Source organism: Branchiostoma belcheri, unplaced genomic scaffold, assembly GCF_001625305.1.
Source record: "Branchiostoma belcheri isolate BF01 breed outbred unplaced genomic scaffold, Haploidv18h27 scaffold47, whole genome shotgun sequence".
Lineage (NCBI taxonomy): Eukaryota > Metazoa > Chordata > Leptocardii > Amphioxiformes > Branchiostomatidae > Branchiostoma > Branchiostoma belcheri.
The window spans coordinates 1,446,981-1,465,702 of record NW_017804098.1 but is presented as its reverse complement, the minus strand read 5'-3'; the positions used below and the strand labels follow the sequence as shown (position 1 = coordinate 1,465,702).

General features: G+C 40.6%; 1 protein-coding gene across 1 annotated transcript; it reads left to right on the top strand.

Annotated features, from left to right (window-relative positions):
- Positions 1 to 3,429: 3,429 nt before the first annotated feature.
- On the top strand, positions 3,430 to 8,380 carry LOC109479120. Its single transcript, XM_019780990.1, has 7 exons — positions 3,430 to 3,507; positions 3,902 to 3,959; positions 4,757 to 4,845; positions 5,843 to 5,956; positions 7,751 to 7,864; positions 8,025 to 8,201; positions 8,351 to 8,380. Exons 1-7 carry the CDS (start codon positions 3,430 to 3,432, stop codon positions 8,378 to 8,380), a joined length of 660 nt encoding a protein of 219 aa, XP_019636549.1.
- The last annotated feature ends 10,342 nt before the right edge of the window (positions 8,381 to 18,722 follow it).

Genomic DNA, 18,722 nt, shown 5'->3' with positions numbered 1-18,722 from the left:
CTTCCAAAGGTGGCAAGTATGAAATTCCCAGCAGTTACAACTATGAAATTTATAAAAATTCCCAATAATTATGCAAATTAGGCCTTTATTTACATAATCAGATGTTTTTTTTATTATTCTCAATTACATTTCACAAGTGTTTCAAACTCCTGTCATCGAACAAAGCAGATATAGAGAATTTCCTCATTAAATATGCAAATTAGCTCCTGAATTGCATAATTGTCATCTGATCATGTTAAGCATCACCTAAGCTACCTACATACCATTAATCACGACAATCCGTCAACCGGTTCTTGAGTTATCCTCAGAAAAATTTTCAACAAATGCTCCTGCAGTTCCAGAACAAGCCGTTATGGGCCCCATACTCATGTCACTTCTATTCTACTCTATAGTGGGGCAGATAACTGAAATAATCCTTCACTTTGTGATACAAGCACCAAACTTGGTACAAATACTCATGAGACATTACTCTTTTGAAAAAGTACGCGGGCCACTTGATTTGACTTTTGGTGCCCCCTAGCGGCGCTTTTTGGTACTGCAGCTGACCTAAACATGCTACAGTCATGATTTTTATGTGGTAGAAAGCTGTTAAATAAGGTAGAAGTGACGTAAATTTGGTGTCTCTAGCTGCTTGTGTTGAAACTGTAGGGGCGTTTTTTGCCGGTGCAAATATTTGCTCCAAGGGCGCTTTTTGGTACTGCAGCCGACCTTCCGAAGCAAAAAAAGCGCCCTTGACGCAAATTGTGCACCGGCAAAAAACGCCTCTGCTGGTCCAACGCAAGCAGCTGGAGAGTAATGTCTCATGAGTATCTTGCTTATTTTAAACAAAGTTTGACCCTCAAAATGCAGGAAATGGTGTTTCGGAGGGTCATAAATTTCAAAATTTTCCGGGGGGGGGGATGCCACTGGACCCCCCTACAATACTCGCGCGTGCAGGGCAAGCTGTTTAACGTCAACTGGATCATTCCGATGCTTTCCAGTCCTATGCAAATAAGGGTTAACCCCCTATTTACCAATTGCATTCTGGGGATGGGAAACTGGTGAATATCAATGACCTTTGACCCTAAGCCCATAGGCAACTAGGTCTAGGTTGACACTTTTTTTTTTCATTTTCTGATCAACATGTTGAAGTTATTATGTAGCAATGTGTAAAGTAGACCAATGGCAGCAGCAAACTCAAGTAAACATATTACCTGCAAACAATTTTGACGACAACAAAGGAGTCACAAGTGTTAAAAATGCTGGGGAAAGTCTTGACCCCACTGGACCACGCATAAACTAACTAGGATAACTAAATTAACAAGGGTCCAATCTCATTTAAACGTATGAGAAGTTATAACACATATAAACAAACAAACTCATAGAAGGGATTTCGTTTCGACAAGAAATATACAGGACCTAACAACAAGTTACGAATATCCAAATAGCAAAACATAACAGTGCATTATACAATATCGAAGACACATCATCGTCAAATTAATATAGTAATCATAATAATATCTATAGTATAGAAAAGAGAAGAGGAAAGATGGAACGGTGCGAGAGTCAGATAGGTTAAATACGTCCACCATTTGACTCCATGTGACCCCTTACCTGCCACGCCCATATATCGCCGCCGTGTTTTGAACACACTGACGTGCAGGAGATCCTGACTGTGCCGAGCTCTGTCGTCTACGCATATACGGAAACAGGTATCATGTCAATTCGGATACGTTTATAACTTAGCGTAAGACATTAGCAAATATGATTTAATTTGTTACCTCGCAGACATCTCACATTCTACGTAGGTAAAATTTGTTGACTAAAACGAACAATCAAAAAGGAGGAATTTAACAAAGCTGGTTCTGTGGGGCAATACAGAGTACTGCTGTACTATGACTAGATACTTCCTTATTGAAACGGACGTTTTTTTTGCTACAACGGAAAAATCGTACTCTTTCTGCTAGAACATGGTATATATGACTTTTGCAAGTTTGGGTCAGGCGTCCTTACATGCATTAAATACGCTTCTGAATTTCAAAATTCCTGTCAGAAAAGAAGTATTTCAGGGGCACGACGCCATTTTAAATTTGAGCAGCCCGTACCCAGTTCAGCGGTTGGCCCAATTATCATATACAATAGAAATTTGACATTCATGGTAAAATTGTGGCATGTAAACGTTAGGGGAGATCTTGGAGGCTACCCCTAAAAAGTGGTTCACTACGTGGATATATTTATGCTGGAAAATGGTAACTAGTACATGTTTTTGCGGTATTTTAGTTGTTTTTTAGCCAGATCACGTCTGGGTCTGGTGAGAGACTAGAAAAACCTGTTCTATTGGACCCTGCAGTGACGTCTGCTGGGTTTTAAGTGTTTATCACGCAGGTCACGTCTGGCACAAATGTCAGAGACAGACTAAAACTTCACGTAGACCCTGCAGTGACGCCTACAGCTGTTGTTAGCTCTTTGCCTGACTAAACTGCGCTCCTAGTTGACGTCGCCCGAAGGTTGCCCCCCCCCCCCAGTAATTGGTCTTGCGGTCATTTACTCTTTTACTCAGTACAAATGCAAAACTGCCCGGTATCAGAACAGCACTCTTCCCTCCTGCGTACTATTAATGAATTATGACATGTAGATACCTGTACGGCCTTAATGTATACGGACTATTTTATTTGTGATTAAACGTTTTAGAATGTAATCACCAATTGATTTTAAAATGTCTTGAATTTCATATTGAATGATTGTACCCGCCTTCCGTCTGTTACAATCCATGTCATAAGAATTTTCTATTGTGTTGTTAATATGAGTCTTAGATGACATTGAATTGTAAGGCTGCCAGTGTTTTTATTCTCAACTAACTATTTCATTACACATCATCAAAACCTCCGGCCGAGAACTTGTGTAACACAGGCTAGTCTAGTTCTAAATGTCTCAGAGGCTGTGAAGTGTTTGGCACGCTTCAGAAGTATTTTGCATTAACATTATTAATGATAACACCGTGTGTATGTGAGACGTGCAGAGATCACACTGTACGGGGAGTCATCTGTGGACAAGAGCTGCTGTGTTACTATAAGCCCATCTCTCTCTCTCTCTGTTTCTCTCTCTTTCTCTCCCTCCCCCTCTCCCCTTTATCTCTCTTCCTGTCTCTCTTTCCCTCCCTCTCTTTTCCCTATTTCTTTTTGCTCTCTTTCTCTCCCTCTTTCTCTGTCTCTCTTTCCCTCTCTCTCCCCATTCTCTCTCGCTCTTTCTCTAACCCTCTGCTTATGTCTCTCCCTTTCTCCCCCTCTCTCCCCCTCTTTCCTTTCTACTTATATAGATGTATGTAATGATTTTAATCTGCTCTAGTACCTACTCAAAATGTTATCATCAAATGGAAGATCTATATAATGTTTTACAAAATAATTTCCTTGTTGCAGTGCATCCGTAATCTGGTAGGTGGCAGTGTACACCATGGCGATCCTGAAGGACAGCTGCTGCAGTTGCTGTAACCTCCGCGGGTTGTCTATTTTCGTCGGGATCCTGTTTGCGGTGAGAAAAAAAAACGTTTAGCCAATCCAATCTCTCTTTTTTGACGGAAAAATCGAAGCTAGAAATTCTCATTAACTAAGATGAAGCTATTAAAAACATTCTCCTTAGAAATACGAGAAATATCATTCCAAACGTTACCAGTTCAATCCAGAATCGTTTCTTCACGTCATATTACGTCCTAATGATACAAAAATCGTCGTTATAATCAATTATTACTAGTACAACATCCTCTAAAAATTTGGTGGTCATACCATATACCGTTCAAGAGTTCTGAGGATAGGGGGGTGCCACCCCCCCCCCCAAAAAAAAGAAAACGACCTAGATGCGCTTAAAGATTGGCAGTTATCTATACCGACTTCCTGAATGACATTTCGCGTTTTTTTTTTTTTGGCAGAACCTCCACCTGACCGATTTGTCGTTAAAGGCAATGAGCATAAGGCCTGGTTCGCAAGGTAAGAACCCCAAAGGGGACAGCCCACTAATTCCAGCTCCTATTGGAATATATAGAAACCATTAAAGAACTGAGCTGTCAACAATCACCTACTTGAGTGTTCAACTATTGTAAACACATATTGACAGGGTAGTCCAACTTCCAAATTGTCCATTTAGGCCAAAAATTTCACTTTTTGACCAGCGATATCCATCACGGCAAATGCAAACACTGGCAGCATGACCTCTGGCCCCCTTGAAAACCACCAAAAGACAAGAGGATGGGATAAGTTTTAGAACCTACCAAGCAGCCAGAACAACACTAACAGCCAGTTTTTTCAAGTTAATAGAAATAGAAATAACTCTCCAGCTGGAAAATACCAACATTCATCCACACATACCAAGAAAAAGGCTGTTTTCAGTTGGTTTAGCTGCACTCAATCAAAGGGGTCTCAGATTGGGCCCTCTGGGCATGCGCCATTTGGTGGCCTTTGCCCCAAACCGATTCCTCGTATTATACATTTTTGAGTATCCTTATGTACATGTAAGTGTATTCAAACCAACTGAAAACATTTAATTTTTATATGTGAGGATAAATGCTGCCACACCAGAGAATTACTTCTCCTTTAGTTGTTTAAATCCTTTAGTCTTGTTTGGGCTGCCTGGTAGAGCTCTAAAAGTCAAGTACAGTACCTTTTGTTTTGTGGTGAATATGAAGTAAACAATAAAAAAGAATCAAGATCTCAAGTATTGGAATCACTTTAACAAGCTTATAAACGACACTAACTTGTACACAATTGTACCATGCATCGACTTTTAGTTTACGGTTTGCCCGCTGCTGGCATTGCCATCGACGTGTTGGCCATCCTCATCCTCATGTGCGCGCTGATGATCCATGGCGTCCAAAAGGTAGGTAAGGCCGCACAACATAGTATTTATGGGCAAAAGTAGTCCGGGCACAAAGTAGTGCTGCACAATATTAGAGAAAGGTGCAGAGATTGTTCTGTGCATGACATCGAGATGGAACCTGTGGTAAATGTTAGAGGAATACGTCAGTTTTGAGAATGTAAAACTTGAATTATGGTGCGTGTTCAGTCGGCGTAGATTTGTGCTGGAATACTTGTCCCGCCTAGTACTGTGCTGCGGTTCCGCAGTGGCGCTAATAAAAGAGGGCGTGAGAAGAGAACTAGCCGGCAAATTTAAGCTCATTTTTACATATTTTGTACACCATACCCTGAAATTAAACATATCATAATTCTAAACCTTGCTTGTGCACCCTACCATGATTTTCAGTGAGTCGAAGTGAGTCACTTTGAGGTCCTTAACTATAGAAATCTCAATAGGGCTAAAACTGCGTTAAGATGCCGAAAAACTCAATTCACTTCTATTGGACGATTGTAGCCACATAATAGTGACGCAATGTGGTGTCCGCCATCTTGGAGCGTCAAAGACGTTGTCTAGAAGCAAAGTTTGAAACTGCTTGTTGTTTTTGAAGAATAGTCCTGAGATTATTTTATATATCACATTACACGTTTACAGCATGTTGTTGAAATTTTAAATAAAATGAAAATAAGTAGCAAGACATTAGGATCAACTTGACTAATTTGTATCATCCTTATCTTGACTTGTTTAACTTTTGTTCCCTTTGGACTTTTAAAAATTTGCCCTTTCTTATTTACTTCCGAATCGTACTTAGACATATAAACCTGCTTTTTTGTCACTAGTGTCACTGACGAAAAGTGGTGGATGCTACCTGAAATGTCTGGCCGTTTCCAAAATCATATCCAGTTGCTTGCAATGAGAAACTGTTTTTGGCGTATCTTATCACCTGGGTGTCTATTAGATAGTCTATTTATCAACGTATAATTAGCAAGACAATCTAATTATGTTTACAATCTGTCCACAGGGTAAAAAGGTGATGCTGCTGGTGTGGGTTGTGTTTGTCGTCATCATTTTGGTGGTAAAACTCATCATTGCCATCGCCATCACAGTCTTGGTAACCATAGCCGCGGAAGTCGCGGTAATTAGAAAGTTTATTGCAAATGCATGCGCTATGAAAGACTATGTGCCAAGTTGGCACACATTCTTTCATATAATTGCATCATCAGTAGCTACATTCTACAACATACCTAGTACTAGTAATAGTTTTTTTAGGGTTGATTTCTTCTTTCAAGGCTGGGCGATACTAATTTTTCCACCTCCTCTATGCTACATGTAAGTGGGTTCTTTGATCTTAGTAGTAAAATTTAAACAATTTTGTAGAAATTTGTAGAAAATGAAAAACACTCTTGATGGGGATTGTTGGAAAGGTAAAATAAAGGTTAAAATAAATAAAGAAACCAATAGAAATAACTTTGGAATGAGGTATATAAAATGTATTAAATTCATTTATTTCCGGATCGGAGGAGTCGTTTTGGATCGACCATGGACAATGCTAATAAATAATGGGTTCGGCTGTTATTGTTATCTTATTATTATTGGGAGGGCTGGGTACGCAACTCACTCATAGCAGTCAACGGCTTAATTCTAAGGAGGTCGCAAAGGCCTGTAGTGACTTTTTGAGTAAATTCTAGAAGAACAAGGAGAAGTCAGGGACATCTTCCCTCCATGGAGGAGGTTGGTGTTGTAAGGTTTTATTTATGTTATCACCTGTATTCATTGTATATGGAAGGTATGTTCAGATGAAGATGAAGAATGGTTAGAAGAAGGCAGATGGGTTTAAATGTAATTTGACGTTATATGGCCATGAATATCATTAACAGCACTAACAGACCTATAATAAAACCAGCCAACCAACCATAGTGAAGAGGTGAGGCCAATGACCTCTCAAGCACCCCATTCAACGGGACTATATTTCCTTCAGTCTCTGTCTAGGGGTAAAAATAGATTGGGCTGCCTCAGCCTGGCCTGCCAGCTGGAGGTATATAAACAAAAACACTCTAGATCTGTCCCAACTTTTGGGTCAAACAGACCATCCTATTATGAAGTAGGGGTGAAAAAATGAAAATCCTTTTAAATTAAGCAATAAAAATATACGATAACCTGCTAATGCACTCTAAAACACAAAGAGACTCAACAACTACCCACATACCAAATATTATACCAAACGACCCACCAGATTTTCCAAACATTCAACACAAAAAGACCAACTTTAAACATATTGTAAATATCAAACGCAAACAGCTAGGAAGCCCAAATTTAAACCACTAAACCGTGGTAATAACAACTACATGCTACCTTAATATCGCACAAACAGTCCATAACGCGCAAACAACAGAATAAAAAATTAAACTGCAGTACCAAGGTCAATCACCAGGGGCTCAAAGTCAACCTACACAATCTCCAAGGCCCCATCCATCAATCTGCCAAATATCGTACAGTTCCTTCTCACCGATCTTCAGATATCAGACCAAACATGAAACGGAGTAAAAACAGTACCCCCATTTTCATGGAGGGTAATAATATAATACTTAAAAGTTTTGTACTACAATGAGCAGACATTAAGTATTTATCCAGGTGTATGCCCCAAATATCACATAATTAGCCGAGTCTGTTGCATAAAGAATGAAAGGTATAACGTCATTCAATTGTCTTTAGGTGTATTAATTTGGTTATTTCATGTGATGAGGGACGGGGTTTAGCGGTTGGGGCACATCTATAGCAGTGACAACTGTGCTGTGCAATTTGAATCAGTCGAGAATGCCATAAGAATGTGAGACGGTTACCGAAACGGGTAAATAAACTTTAAAGTTATTAGTTGTATAAAAATAATCTCTTTATCTATTGATAATATCGCTTTTTGCTAAATCCACAGGCCAGATCATATTATTTCCGATATGTCAATATTTCAGCCATTCCAATCGAAGAAATCGAAGCCAAAGTTCTCGCCCAAGTCTGGGCCATCTATATCGTAACCCTCCTCCTGACGGTGAGTGACCAGATTTAGATAACAAATCGGGATTGACTTTGCTTTTATTGACGTAAAAGAAAAAAAAAGAAACAAAATTTTGCTTTCATCTTCTTTCATTGAAGTTTGCAATAGATATGGGTTGAAACTTTCAAAAGACAAATCGTCTTTACCTCTCTAGATCTATGGTGTCCTTGTGGTGTACTCTCACTACCGGAACCTGCGTTATGGCGTCCTTGATGATGACGGTATCCATGATGGTGCAGCACCGCCCCCTGGCGCCCTCCCGCCCGGTACTGCAGCTCCTCCACCGGGAGGCATGTACCCACAAGCAGCGGCCCCTCCCCCGGGTTATGAGGTAAATTTTCTACCCGTACCTTCACATCGCTGTAGAATTATCCTTGGCGCTGTTAACTGCAATCAACAGTTCAGCCAATGACAACATGGCAATTAGCGGCTAGACCAATGAGAAGTGGCTAAACGTTTTGTTTTATTTTTTTTCCACAGAAGCAGTATGTGGTTCCACCTAAAGTGTGAGGTACTTCAGGGTCAGACAGAGAGCTCTAATAAAACACCAGAGGAAGACAGAACAAACGTAAATCTACATATTGTATCACTTTCCTTTTAAAAGTTCTTATATTCTGCTAGGGATCTGGTAGGAAGCATTAACATTATACTAAAACCATTACAATAGAAGTTATAGAAATTCTTCGATCAGAACAGGAGACTAGGTCACTCCGTGAACAAGATGTACATTGGACATTGTACTGAAATTTACGTTTTGTTTTGATCAATATAGGACTTCCGAAAATATTTTCATCAGGTTGGTGAAGTATAGCACATGAATGTTTTCTTAATAAAAGCAGAAGGTCATACGTTGCTTACGTTTCGTTGTCTATCAGACAATTGCTTCAGAGCTTCTGACTGGAGTTCTTCTAGGCGGTAAATGTGGGCGATGTAGGGTTTGCTTTTGAGGTGAGAGAACAATCCCAAACCATATTGACCAAGACCATATTGCCAGAAACAACTGTATGATTGACTGGGAGGGGGCCAAGGTTATAGACAGAGAAAACAACCGAAGAATCTGATAGGTCGGAATCTGATGTGTCACCAACTCAGCCATGTTTGGGATTGCGTTCTCGCCACAAAAGTACCACCTATACCGGCTACATTACGGCGGCGAGAAGCAGAACTCCAGTCAGAAGCTCTGAAGGAGGAGTCCGATACACACTGAAACGTAAGCAAGGTAGGAACTTTTGGTTGTGTAAAATAAAATCCTTATATAAAATAATGGGCTTTCCAGTGAATCTGTTTAAACATCAACGACAGCAAAATAGCACGACGTCATACGATGAGTGTTTCCATAACTCTACTAAGCTGTGATGTTGTATTTTTTTTCTTTTTACATAGCAAATGATTTCCGCTTAATTCGTTATTTTAATGATTTATAGTTAAGTCATAGGGTCATCGGTTGAGAGAGGGAAATATTACATCGCAATATCCATAAGTACTTGTTTATGCATGTTTTTTTTATAAAAAGAAAATATATGTACGACTTTATAAGACTTCGTAGAAGGGTAGGATTTAAGTAATAAGAACTCGAGTTGTTTAGATTTGGGGCTCTTAGCGGCTTGTTAAGGTACTGCAGTGGAACTTCCGGTTTTGATATCTCGTGGTGTGAAAATACTCTATACTGTCTCTCCCTTTTTAATTGGATGTGTTTCTGATGAGACCATTTTGCACTGCTAAAAATCGACAAATAAAGACATTTTTTGCACTTAAACTTTGCTTCTGTACTTTTAACCGTCTGTGTCGAAAAAATGTTTTAGTTTTCATATGTTAATAAATAACATAATAAATTATCATTAGAATGTTCATTCGCGAGAAAGTAGGACTTTCGATGAACACTAAGTTTCTATAATGATATAAGCCACACCAGAGCATATATTGGGGTTGACAAAACGTTGTGATAATAAAATGTAAGTAGATCAATTTGTATTGACAAATAACAAACGCAAAGTTTGGCTCGTTTATCAAACCTGAAGGATTTTTTCTTATTTCTTCCTATGTACTTTACACCATGGGCTTTGATTGTTTTTTGGGTTGCCCCCTCCCCAAAGCTTTATAATTGCAGTGTGTAGAGGACTCAGGCGGTCTTTTGAGATGGATCATTTGGATTGATGTCCTGCTCAAAGGGTTTTGGGGCTCCTTTTTAGTTGATTACATTTCTTACTGCCCTTTTAAGACCATATAAAATCTACGTTGTGCTATCTCATTATAATGTACATTATGTAAATTTTTCAAATGAGTCTGCTCTGACAAAAAAAAAAAAAAAAACACCAGTCTTGTTGTCAGTTTTGTTTTTCTAGTCCGGCGTTTTTGACAGTGTTTTCCTTGACAACATCGTTACCTCTATCGTGAAACAATCCGAATCGGACTGGAAAACAGCTGGCCTAACGAGAAACACTTCGAAAGGAAAGATGCAGACAGCAGACGACAAATAAGTACGTAATGTGCGGCGTAACACCACTGAGCTTTTGACTAGCGATTTTTGTATGGAGCCGTGTGCCGAAGAGCCGCTCCCTCCGAGCTCTGCTGTAGACAGTGAGGCTGAGATTGCCGGTCATGAAGAGCTAACATCGCCGTGTGCGCTGTACAGGGACACAGCGGGTGACCGGGAATGTATAGCCAGGAATGAGCATGACAAGACGCCGTATACTCTGTACCAAAACACAACAGTTCAAAAAGAAGGCTGGGGTAGCCGAAATACTTTGATATCCGCGAATGATGCCGTCACGTCGCCATATGCGCTGTACCAAGACACCGGTAATGAAGCGCCTACAGCAACGTCACATCTGTACGAAGACAAGGAAGACCTCGAGGAATCATCTAAAGTTACAGGACGCAAAAATGGTCAAGATAAAGGTCAAGAAATATCTTTGTCACAGCTCTATTCAGACAGAACGGGAGTGGAAAATGAGTTCTACCAGCCAACGCCCCCCTGCGAACAAAATACAACCTGCAGCTGTGATGACGTGGACCACAACGGAGCTACTACACATAAACAAGCTAAAGGTATGATGCTGATACGTTTTGTTGAATGTATTGTAATGTATTTGTAAGGTGATCTGATGTACATGATCTGATGTAAGGTGGTTGGTGTATATGATGGTGGAATCAAATACTATACTATAATATCTAGTAGTAATTATATCAGTGATATCTATTGGCTTCGGGAGGTGTGGTGGTAGATCATTCACTGTGAACCGGGAGACCCGGGTTCGATCCCGAGTCGTACCCGGGACATGTCTGGACATGCGGCCGACGTTGTGTCCTTGGAAAAGGCACTTAAAATGACTTTCCTCACTCCTCCCAGGTGTAAATGGGTACCTAAATTCGATCGGGGAAAGCTATATTGAGGTCACCTTGTGGCGCTGAATGACAGCCGCACAGAAACTTGCGGCAGTTCCACAAATATGTATCATGTGTATTATTGTGTGTATTATTACCATTTGTATCATCTGATTGTAAACCCTGCATCAATTCAGCACTATAAGGCTGCGATTGCACGGGTGATGTTTGGCCAATAAACCATTTGTTATAACTATTATTTAGTAAATGTATATGTCATGGCAGATAGTCAGATCTGGTAGAATCCGAGATTTTGATCGCGAAGTTGTCCACCAGCAAAACCGTTGATTCTACCAAATCTGAGTCCCTTTCCTGACATATACATGTAGTCGGCTACAAAGACATAGTGTTTTCAAACGTAAACTAAGTTTTTAAATAATAAAAAGACAGGTGAACTTTTAAAAACATGGATGTGTTCTTGTCGGCGTTACAGTGTCTGTTGGTTTCAATATATATTTGCGCATAAAGTGCTCTAATAACACATGCAATGATAGAAAAAACGGTTCACAAAGAATTCAGAAAAAAGCCTTGGTGCAAAATTTATCCCTTTCATATCATATTACATATGCAGATCTCAAGGTGAGCAGAAAAAATGAGTTATTAATACTTAAACATAAGCCGTGCCTGCGCATTGTTCTTGAATAGGCACATTTCTGTAAACAACAAGTCTCACAGTTGAGAATTGAACGACTACATGCTTTGCCAGCATTATAAATAAGCTACATCATGAAAGTACATGTGGATATTCTGTCGTTCTCGATATGACTCTATCTTTCTCAAGTATCCCTCCGCTACAGTGAGGAAGCGTCTCACATGTTAGGTATGGGGATTGACATCAGATGTAAGTGGGACGTTCCTACACTGACGGAGCCTGACCTTTAACGCACTTGGCCCAGTTGACCTCTTACACGACTGGGTTTTTGGTGGTCTGTTTTCATCTGCCCCCTTCCTAAATGTCTTCTCTCTACACCCCCTCTCCCCAACCCACCCCTTCCCTTAACACCTGCGCGGTTATCCCCATCCAGTAACCCCCCTCACCGTCCGGCACTCAAGTTGGTCTGCACGCTTACCTCGTGGTTCTCTCTGTCTTATATAGCTCCACCTGCCCATAAGCTCATTACTATACACCACCTGTCTATTTCACCTGCTTCACCTGTCTTAGGTTAATCTATTTGCGCTCCCTCACATTCCGCTAGGGATTACTTGATTAAGATATGACTCTATCTTTCTCAAGTATCCCTCCGCTACAGTGAGGAAGCGTCTCACATGTTAGGTATGGGGATTGACATCAGATGTAAGTAGGACGTTCCTACACCTCCTGTGCCTTCCCTTCCCTCACTACCCTTTTTCCCTGTTCCCATCCTCCTTCCCCCTTACCCCCCCTTATATTTCCCCTATCCCCAAACCTCCTACTAATTCCCCCAAACCTCATACCTAACCCTACTTCCCCTTCTTTAGTTTAATTATTTCCCAGCCTCAACTTTACCTCCCCTACCCTCATTCCTTACCCCAATCTTCCTCCTCTATCCTTTAAAGCCTTGTTTTCTTCTTAAGTACCTTCCCTTTGCCCTTTCTCATTTTATCTTAGACGCCCTTCTTATCCCTTGAAGTCTTCTTTCCCTAAAGAACAGTCCACAACTCTTGGTGCATGTTTCACTTGTGTCCTTTATTATGTCTTCATGTTGTTTCCATTGCTTCTCTCCGTAATTTCCTCATTTGCACTACAATTTCATCCATGTACATATAACATCTACTTTACCAATTGCTGAAAATCTTTTAACATTTTCATATCCTCATACACCTTTACCAACCTCTGTATGTCCGGCACCTGGGAACCGGAGACCTCACTATCAGCCAACTTGGCCAAGGCCTCTGACGCCTGATTCAAATACAGGACTGATCCTAACTGCATATAATGGTTGGTTGGCAGATCTAACTGTCCTCCAGCCCACATAATATGGGGGAGTGGGACCCCTAATAACGCTAAGGTTATAGCTGCCCCTGTCCTGAAGCTATGCAAAGTTTCTCCATCATTCAAATTAGCCTCCCTCAGGTACTTTTTCAATCTTCCCTCAGCTGCTGCTGAGGATAACGGAGCAGGTAGTACCAAGCCCTCCCTTGAGGTCGTTCTGAACAAATATCCTCCCACCAATAAGATAGCCAGCGTCCCTACTGAATCCAAATATCTTATCAGTCCTTGCACTGGGCAGATTAACCTGTCTTGTACCTTCGTCACCCCAAACATATTGTTCGTCCCTCCTCTAAGTGTTTTACCATATGTATGGTTAAACACAACAGTCTCCTGATCTGGTGCTACCAGAACTTCTGCGGACAAGGCTCGACCCAGATCCCCCGCCCTATCTCCACCGAACATCAGTATTTTAAAGAAACATAAATCTCTCTCAAGCACATACATGTCAATGTCCGAGATACCTACAACTCCTGCCTTGGCTTCTATATGTTGGATCAACTGTCTAAACTTATCCATAAACATCGGTAGTGCTTGGGTTGGGGTGACATGGGCTCGAGCCTGTTCCTCGGCAATCAGCTTAGTATAGCTCTTTATTGTGGGATGAGCTGCCGGGTTAGTAGCCCCCGTCGCCGGCTCCCATTTATCCCCTCGTCCCAGAGTCCTGAACATGGACTTCAGCTTTCCTACCACAGTGAGTACTGTCCCTGCCGCCAGCCTAAGCGGGCAATCACATGAACACGCAGTCTTTTTCCCTATCTGAGGGCATTGCAAGTGATGGACTTTTGTTTTCCCGTTCGCTTCTTTCCAGACCAAAAACCTCAAGAGGTCCTTAGGTAATACATCATGTATTGTTTTAGGACTGGGTAGAGATACCAAAAAATATTCCAATTCCACTTGCAACGCCTCCTTCTGCTTTTCGTATGCCGACGATGTATTAAACAGGTTATCAGTTCTATCGTCCAAGCTCTCTACGTCAATAGTAGCTGGTGCCCTCGTGATTTCCTGTCCTGTCTGTTCAACAGGATGAAGCTAAAATAGGCTGGCGGTGGGAATGCAGAATCATAGTGCTTCCCTTGGAACGAACCTTTAAATGGCACCACAAACTCTGTGACATCTACTTTATTCCTTATCCACCCCATTACCCTTTGATGTTCCACGCTATTTCCTGCAATACGCTCCCATTCTGATACATGATTATGTATTTCCCCCGCCCTAAACGTCCCTGGATCTCTAAATGTTAAATTGTCCGCCGTGACTGCAACATCGTGAGATGAGACGAACTCTGCATCGAGAATTGGTCCCACGGTGCTGACACACTTCCCCTCCTTGTTAATCCATTTGGTGGCTGGGAGATTTGGCGAAGGCTGTGGGGAATCATCTTTCCATACCACTATCTCCCAGGGTGGTATCCGGAACTGGTTAAGGAAAATTAAGCAATTAAAACTCTCATATTTAAAGGAGAGGAGGTGTGTCAGCACCCCAGGTACTGAGGCTCAGAATGACCTGGTCGCTAGAGTGCATGACTACCTCATATATTATACCTATGGGTACTTTGCTAGCATACGGGTTCTAATGTCTGCTGCTTATGTTCCTTTATCAGTTTCCATTACTCATTTATCATCTTTAAGAAAATGGGGATCACTGTGTCTTGTACCCTAACATAACGACCTTCTTTATATACGCTCACAGTACCCCTCAAAGGAAAGTAATTCATACTCAGATTTACACTGTATCATTTAACTATCTCCCTATATAAGTAACTATTGTACACTATAATTTAAGTTCACGAGTCAGACCACAGGTACAATATTCACATATTTATTCACAAACATAGTCAGTCCTTGCCAGTCCAGTTCATCATCGAAAATACAATATATTCATGGTGCTCCAACCTGAGAAAATCTCAATTCTTTACCAGTCCTCTTCCTGTATCATTTTCTTACATCAATAACAAATATTTATCCACACTGTCCAAAAATAATGCAATTCAATAATTTGTAATTTCCCTTCCCTGTATAATCATTCCTATGTCGACAAAGAGAATGTATACACAATATTTGTTTACTATAGATGGAAAAAGCTCAGTTTCTTCCGAATCCCCCTAACTGTTTCCGTTCTTCACATCGACATAGATAAAATGTATACGCAACAATTGTTCACAACAGATCAAAAGCTCAATTTTTACCAATTCAATACACATGTGTGTTTTACTACGTCGACCCAGATACAATGTATACGCAATCACTGTTGAAAACAGATCAAAAGCTCAATTTTTTGTTACTAATCCATCCAATATACTAGAGTCCCACGATCTCATACCTTCGCCAAATGATGTTAATCTTTATGACTGACAAAGATGATTCCTCCTGATTATGCAAATAGCATCCTAATTTGCATTAATTATATCAGTTGATCATATTCTCCATCAAAAGACAGCCTTATCTTAACAAAGAAAGCCATTCTATCATTTCCTCATAAATTATGCAAATGAGGTCCTTATTTGAATAAGTTATGTTTAATGATGTTTAGCTTCACTTAACTTTTAAATACCCCAAGTATGAAATTCCAAGCAGTAACCATTATGGAATTATAACATTTTCTCATTAATTATGCAAATTAAGAGTTAATTTACATAATTAATATCTGCCTATGTTTCTCTCGTTCTCAATTACATATGTCACAAGATTGAATAGTCCTACAATGTAATGCAGCTGATTTATAGAATTTCCTCATTAATTATGCAAATTACATCCAGATTTGCATAATTGTCACATAATTATATCAAGCGTCACATAAGCTACCTACATACCAAAAATCATGAAGATCCGTACACCGGTTCTTGAGTTATCCTGTTTTGAATATTTTCAAAGAAATGTCCCTGTAGTTCCTGAGCAAGCTGCTAGGGGGCCCAAACCTACGTTACTTCTTCCCGAGCACAAGGCCTACCTACCATCCAAATTTCGTGACCCTAGCACGTCCAGATCATGAGATATCAAAACCGGAAGTTCAGCTGCAGTACCATTAGAAGCCGCTAGGGGGCCCAAAATCTAATCATTTCGAGGTCTCATCAAGAGCCACCCACCTACCAGATATGAAGTCAATCCATTTAAGCCTTCTCAAGTTATCGTGTTTACTAGACAGACACACACACACACACACACATACACGAACGCCACTGAAAACATAACCTTCTTGGCGAAGGTAACAAGTGTATTTTACTACGTCGACCCCGATACAATATATACGCAATAACTGTTGAAAACAGATCAAAAGCTCAATTTTTTACCAATTCCCAATACATGTGTATTTTACTACGTCGTCCCAGACACAATGTATACGCAATAACTGTTCAAAACCGATCACAAGTTCAATTTTTTTTTCAAATCCAATATAGTTGTGTATTCATTTACCATGTCGACCTAGATACAATGTATACAATATATTTATTTCTGAATTAAGCACGTTTTGTACAATAATAGTTGACCAATTTAGTTATAATATTCAGGTTCTTGGTCTTCTCCCCCCTCTCCTGCCCCGGGATGCCTCCCTACGGTATGGGCAGTACTTTTGCGAGTGCCCATGTGTATGGCACGAATAACATTCACCTCTAAACACAGTAGACCCCCCCCCCTGGGCCGGAGGAAACCATTGGGGCGGAGGGGGGGTGGTGGCCATACAGACTGAGTGTGATATCCCGATTGTTTAACAACTTTAGCAAACTTCGACCCAATCCTATCATCGACATCCGAACCTAAGGCACCTCAGCACCATCTCCCCCAACATACTATTTTTCTCGTGGAGTGTAGCGTGCCTCAATGTCGCCGCATACGTTGGGTAATCCGGATGTCCCGCCGCTCTGGCCTTTTCCTCCAGTCTCCTCAAGGCCGAGATGAGTAAGGCATGATTGAGGTGGGACGGAGCTTTCGCCAGATCCAAAACTTGCTCCAGTGACTCCCTCACCCCTTCTGTGCGATGTGCTTTTTCCAGCGCTTCCAATCTCTGAATGCAGGAGAGCAAAAGAATTCCCATCACTCCAAATCAATACCATAGTCACCGTTCCACTGTAAGATTGCTATATTATATAGCATACGTAACAGGTAATTCATCTTCCTTCGCAGTTAATTATTTCAATGCCTGAGGAAACAGACCCTGTTTGTCCACCACATTCCGTTCACATTACCAACTTCTATGTTCACATTTCTTCACTCCATGCTTGTTTCATTATACCGGACTCCCAGTCAACTTTACAAAATTTCCGTGGCATAATTCCTTCCTTTATTTCCTTATACCGGACTCCCAGTCCAACTTTACAAAATTTCCGTGGCCTAATTCCTTCCTTTATTTCCTTATACCGGACTCCCAGTCCAACTTAACAAATTTCCGTGGCCTAATTCCTTCCTTTATTTACTAATACCGGACTCCCAGTCCAACTTTACAAATTTCCGTGGCCTAATTCCTTCCTTTATTTACTTATACCGGACTCCCAGTCCAAGGTTATGGAGCACATTATTCACTCCCAGATAATGGACCATTTTGATATGTATTCTATCTTAACTGAAAACCAACATGGTTTTAGGAAGAAACATTCGTGTGAGACCCAACTTGTCCAAACCACAAATGACTTAGCCCTTTCCTTAGATTCCAAATCACAAACTGATCTAATCATAACTGATTTTGCCAAAGCCTTCGATAAGGTTCCCCATAACCGTCTTCTCTTAAAACTACATAATTATGGTATCCGAGGAAAACTCCTCCAGTGGATTTCTAAATTCTTAAAAAAAACGTAAACAAAGGGTGGTAGTTGGGGGGGAACACTCAGATTGGGCAGAAGTAGTTTCTGGAGTACCCCAAGGCACCGTACTAGGGCCTTTATTGTTTCTAGTATACATAAATGATCTGGCTGATAACCTTAACTCTAACATCAGGCTTTTCGCCGACGACTGTGTCATTTACAGAGAAATAAATAACGACAATGACCATATCCTACTACAAGATGATATAAACATGTTAGACGCATGGCAAAGCAATTGGCAAATGGAACTACACCCTGACAAGTGCTACGTCATGCGCTACACCCATAAACGTAAAACTAAAGTATTTGACTACAAACTAGGGAGCCATACACTAGCTGAGGCAAATAATCACAAGTATCTAGGGGTTATCTTAAACAACAAACTTTCTTGGACTGAACACATCCATCATATTACTTCTAAAGCAAATAAATCATTAGGTTTTGTTAAACGCAATCTCTATAGTTGTCCTAAATCAGTTAAGATGAATGCATACACTAGTTTAGTCAGACCACATCTTGAATACGCTAGCGCTGCATGGGATCCGTACTACAAGGAACATATTCACAAGTTAGAATCGGTCCAGAAAAGAGCGGCCAGATTTGTTTCTAATACCTATGATACTTATGCCAGCGCTACCAAATTGGTCAAAGATTTAGGGTGAGACACATTAAAGGACAGACGCACAGCAAGAAGACTCACATTA

Bases quoted from the DNA above. Each gene is read 5' to 3' on its own strand.
- LOC109479120 (XM_019780990.1), top strand. From the start codon at position 3,430: ATGGCGATCCTGAAGGACAGCTGCTGCAGTTGCTGTAACCTCCGCGGG. The intron at 3,508-3,901 runs GTGAGAAAAAAA...TTTTTTTGGCAG, and splicing joins TCGTCGGGATCCTGTTTGCG to AACCTCCACCTGACCGATTT. The intron at 3,960-4,756 runs GTAAGAACCCCA...ATCGACTTTTAG, and splicing joins CATAAGGCCTGGTTCGCAAG to TTTACGGTTTGCCCGCTGCT.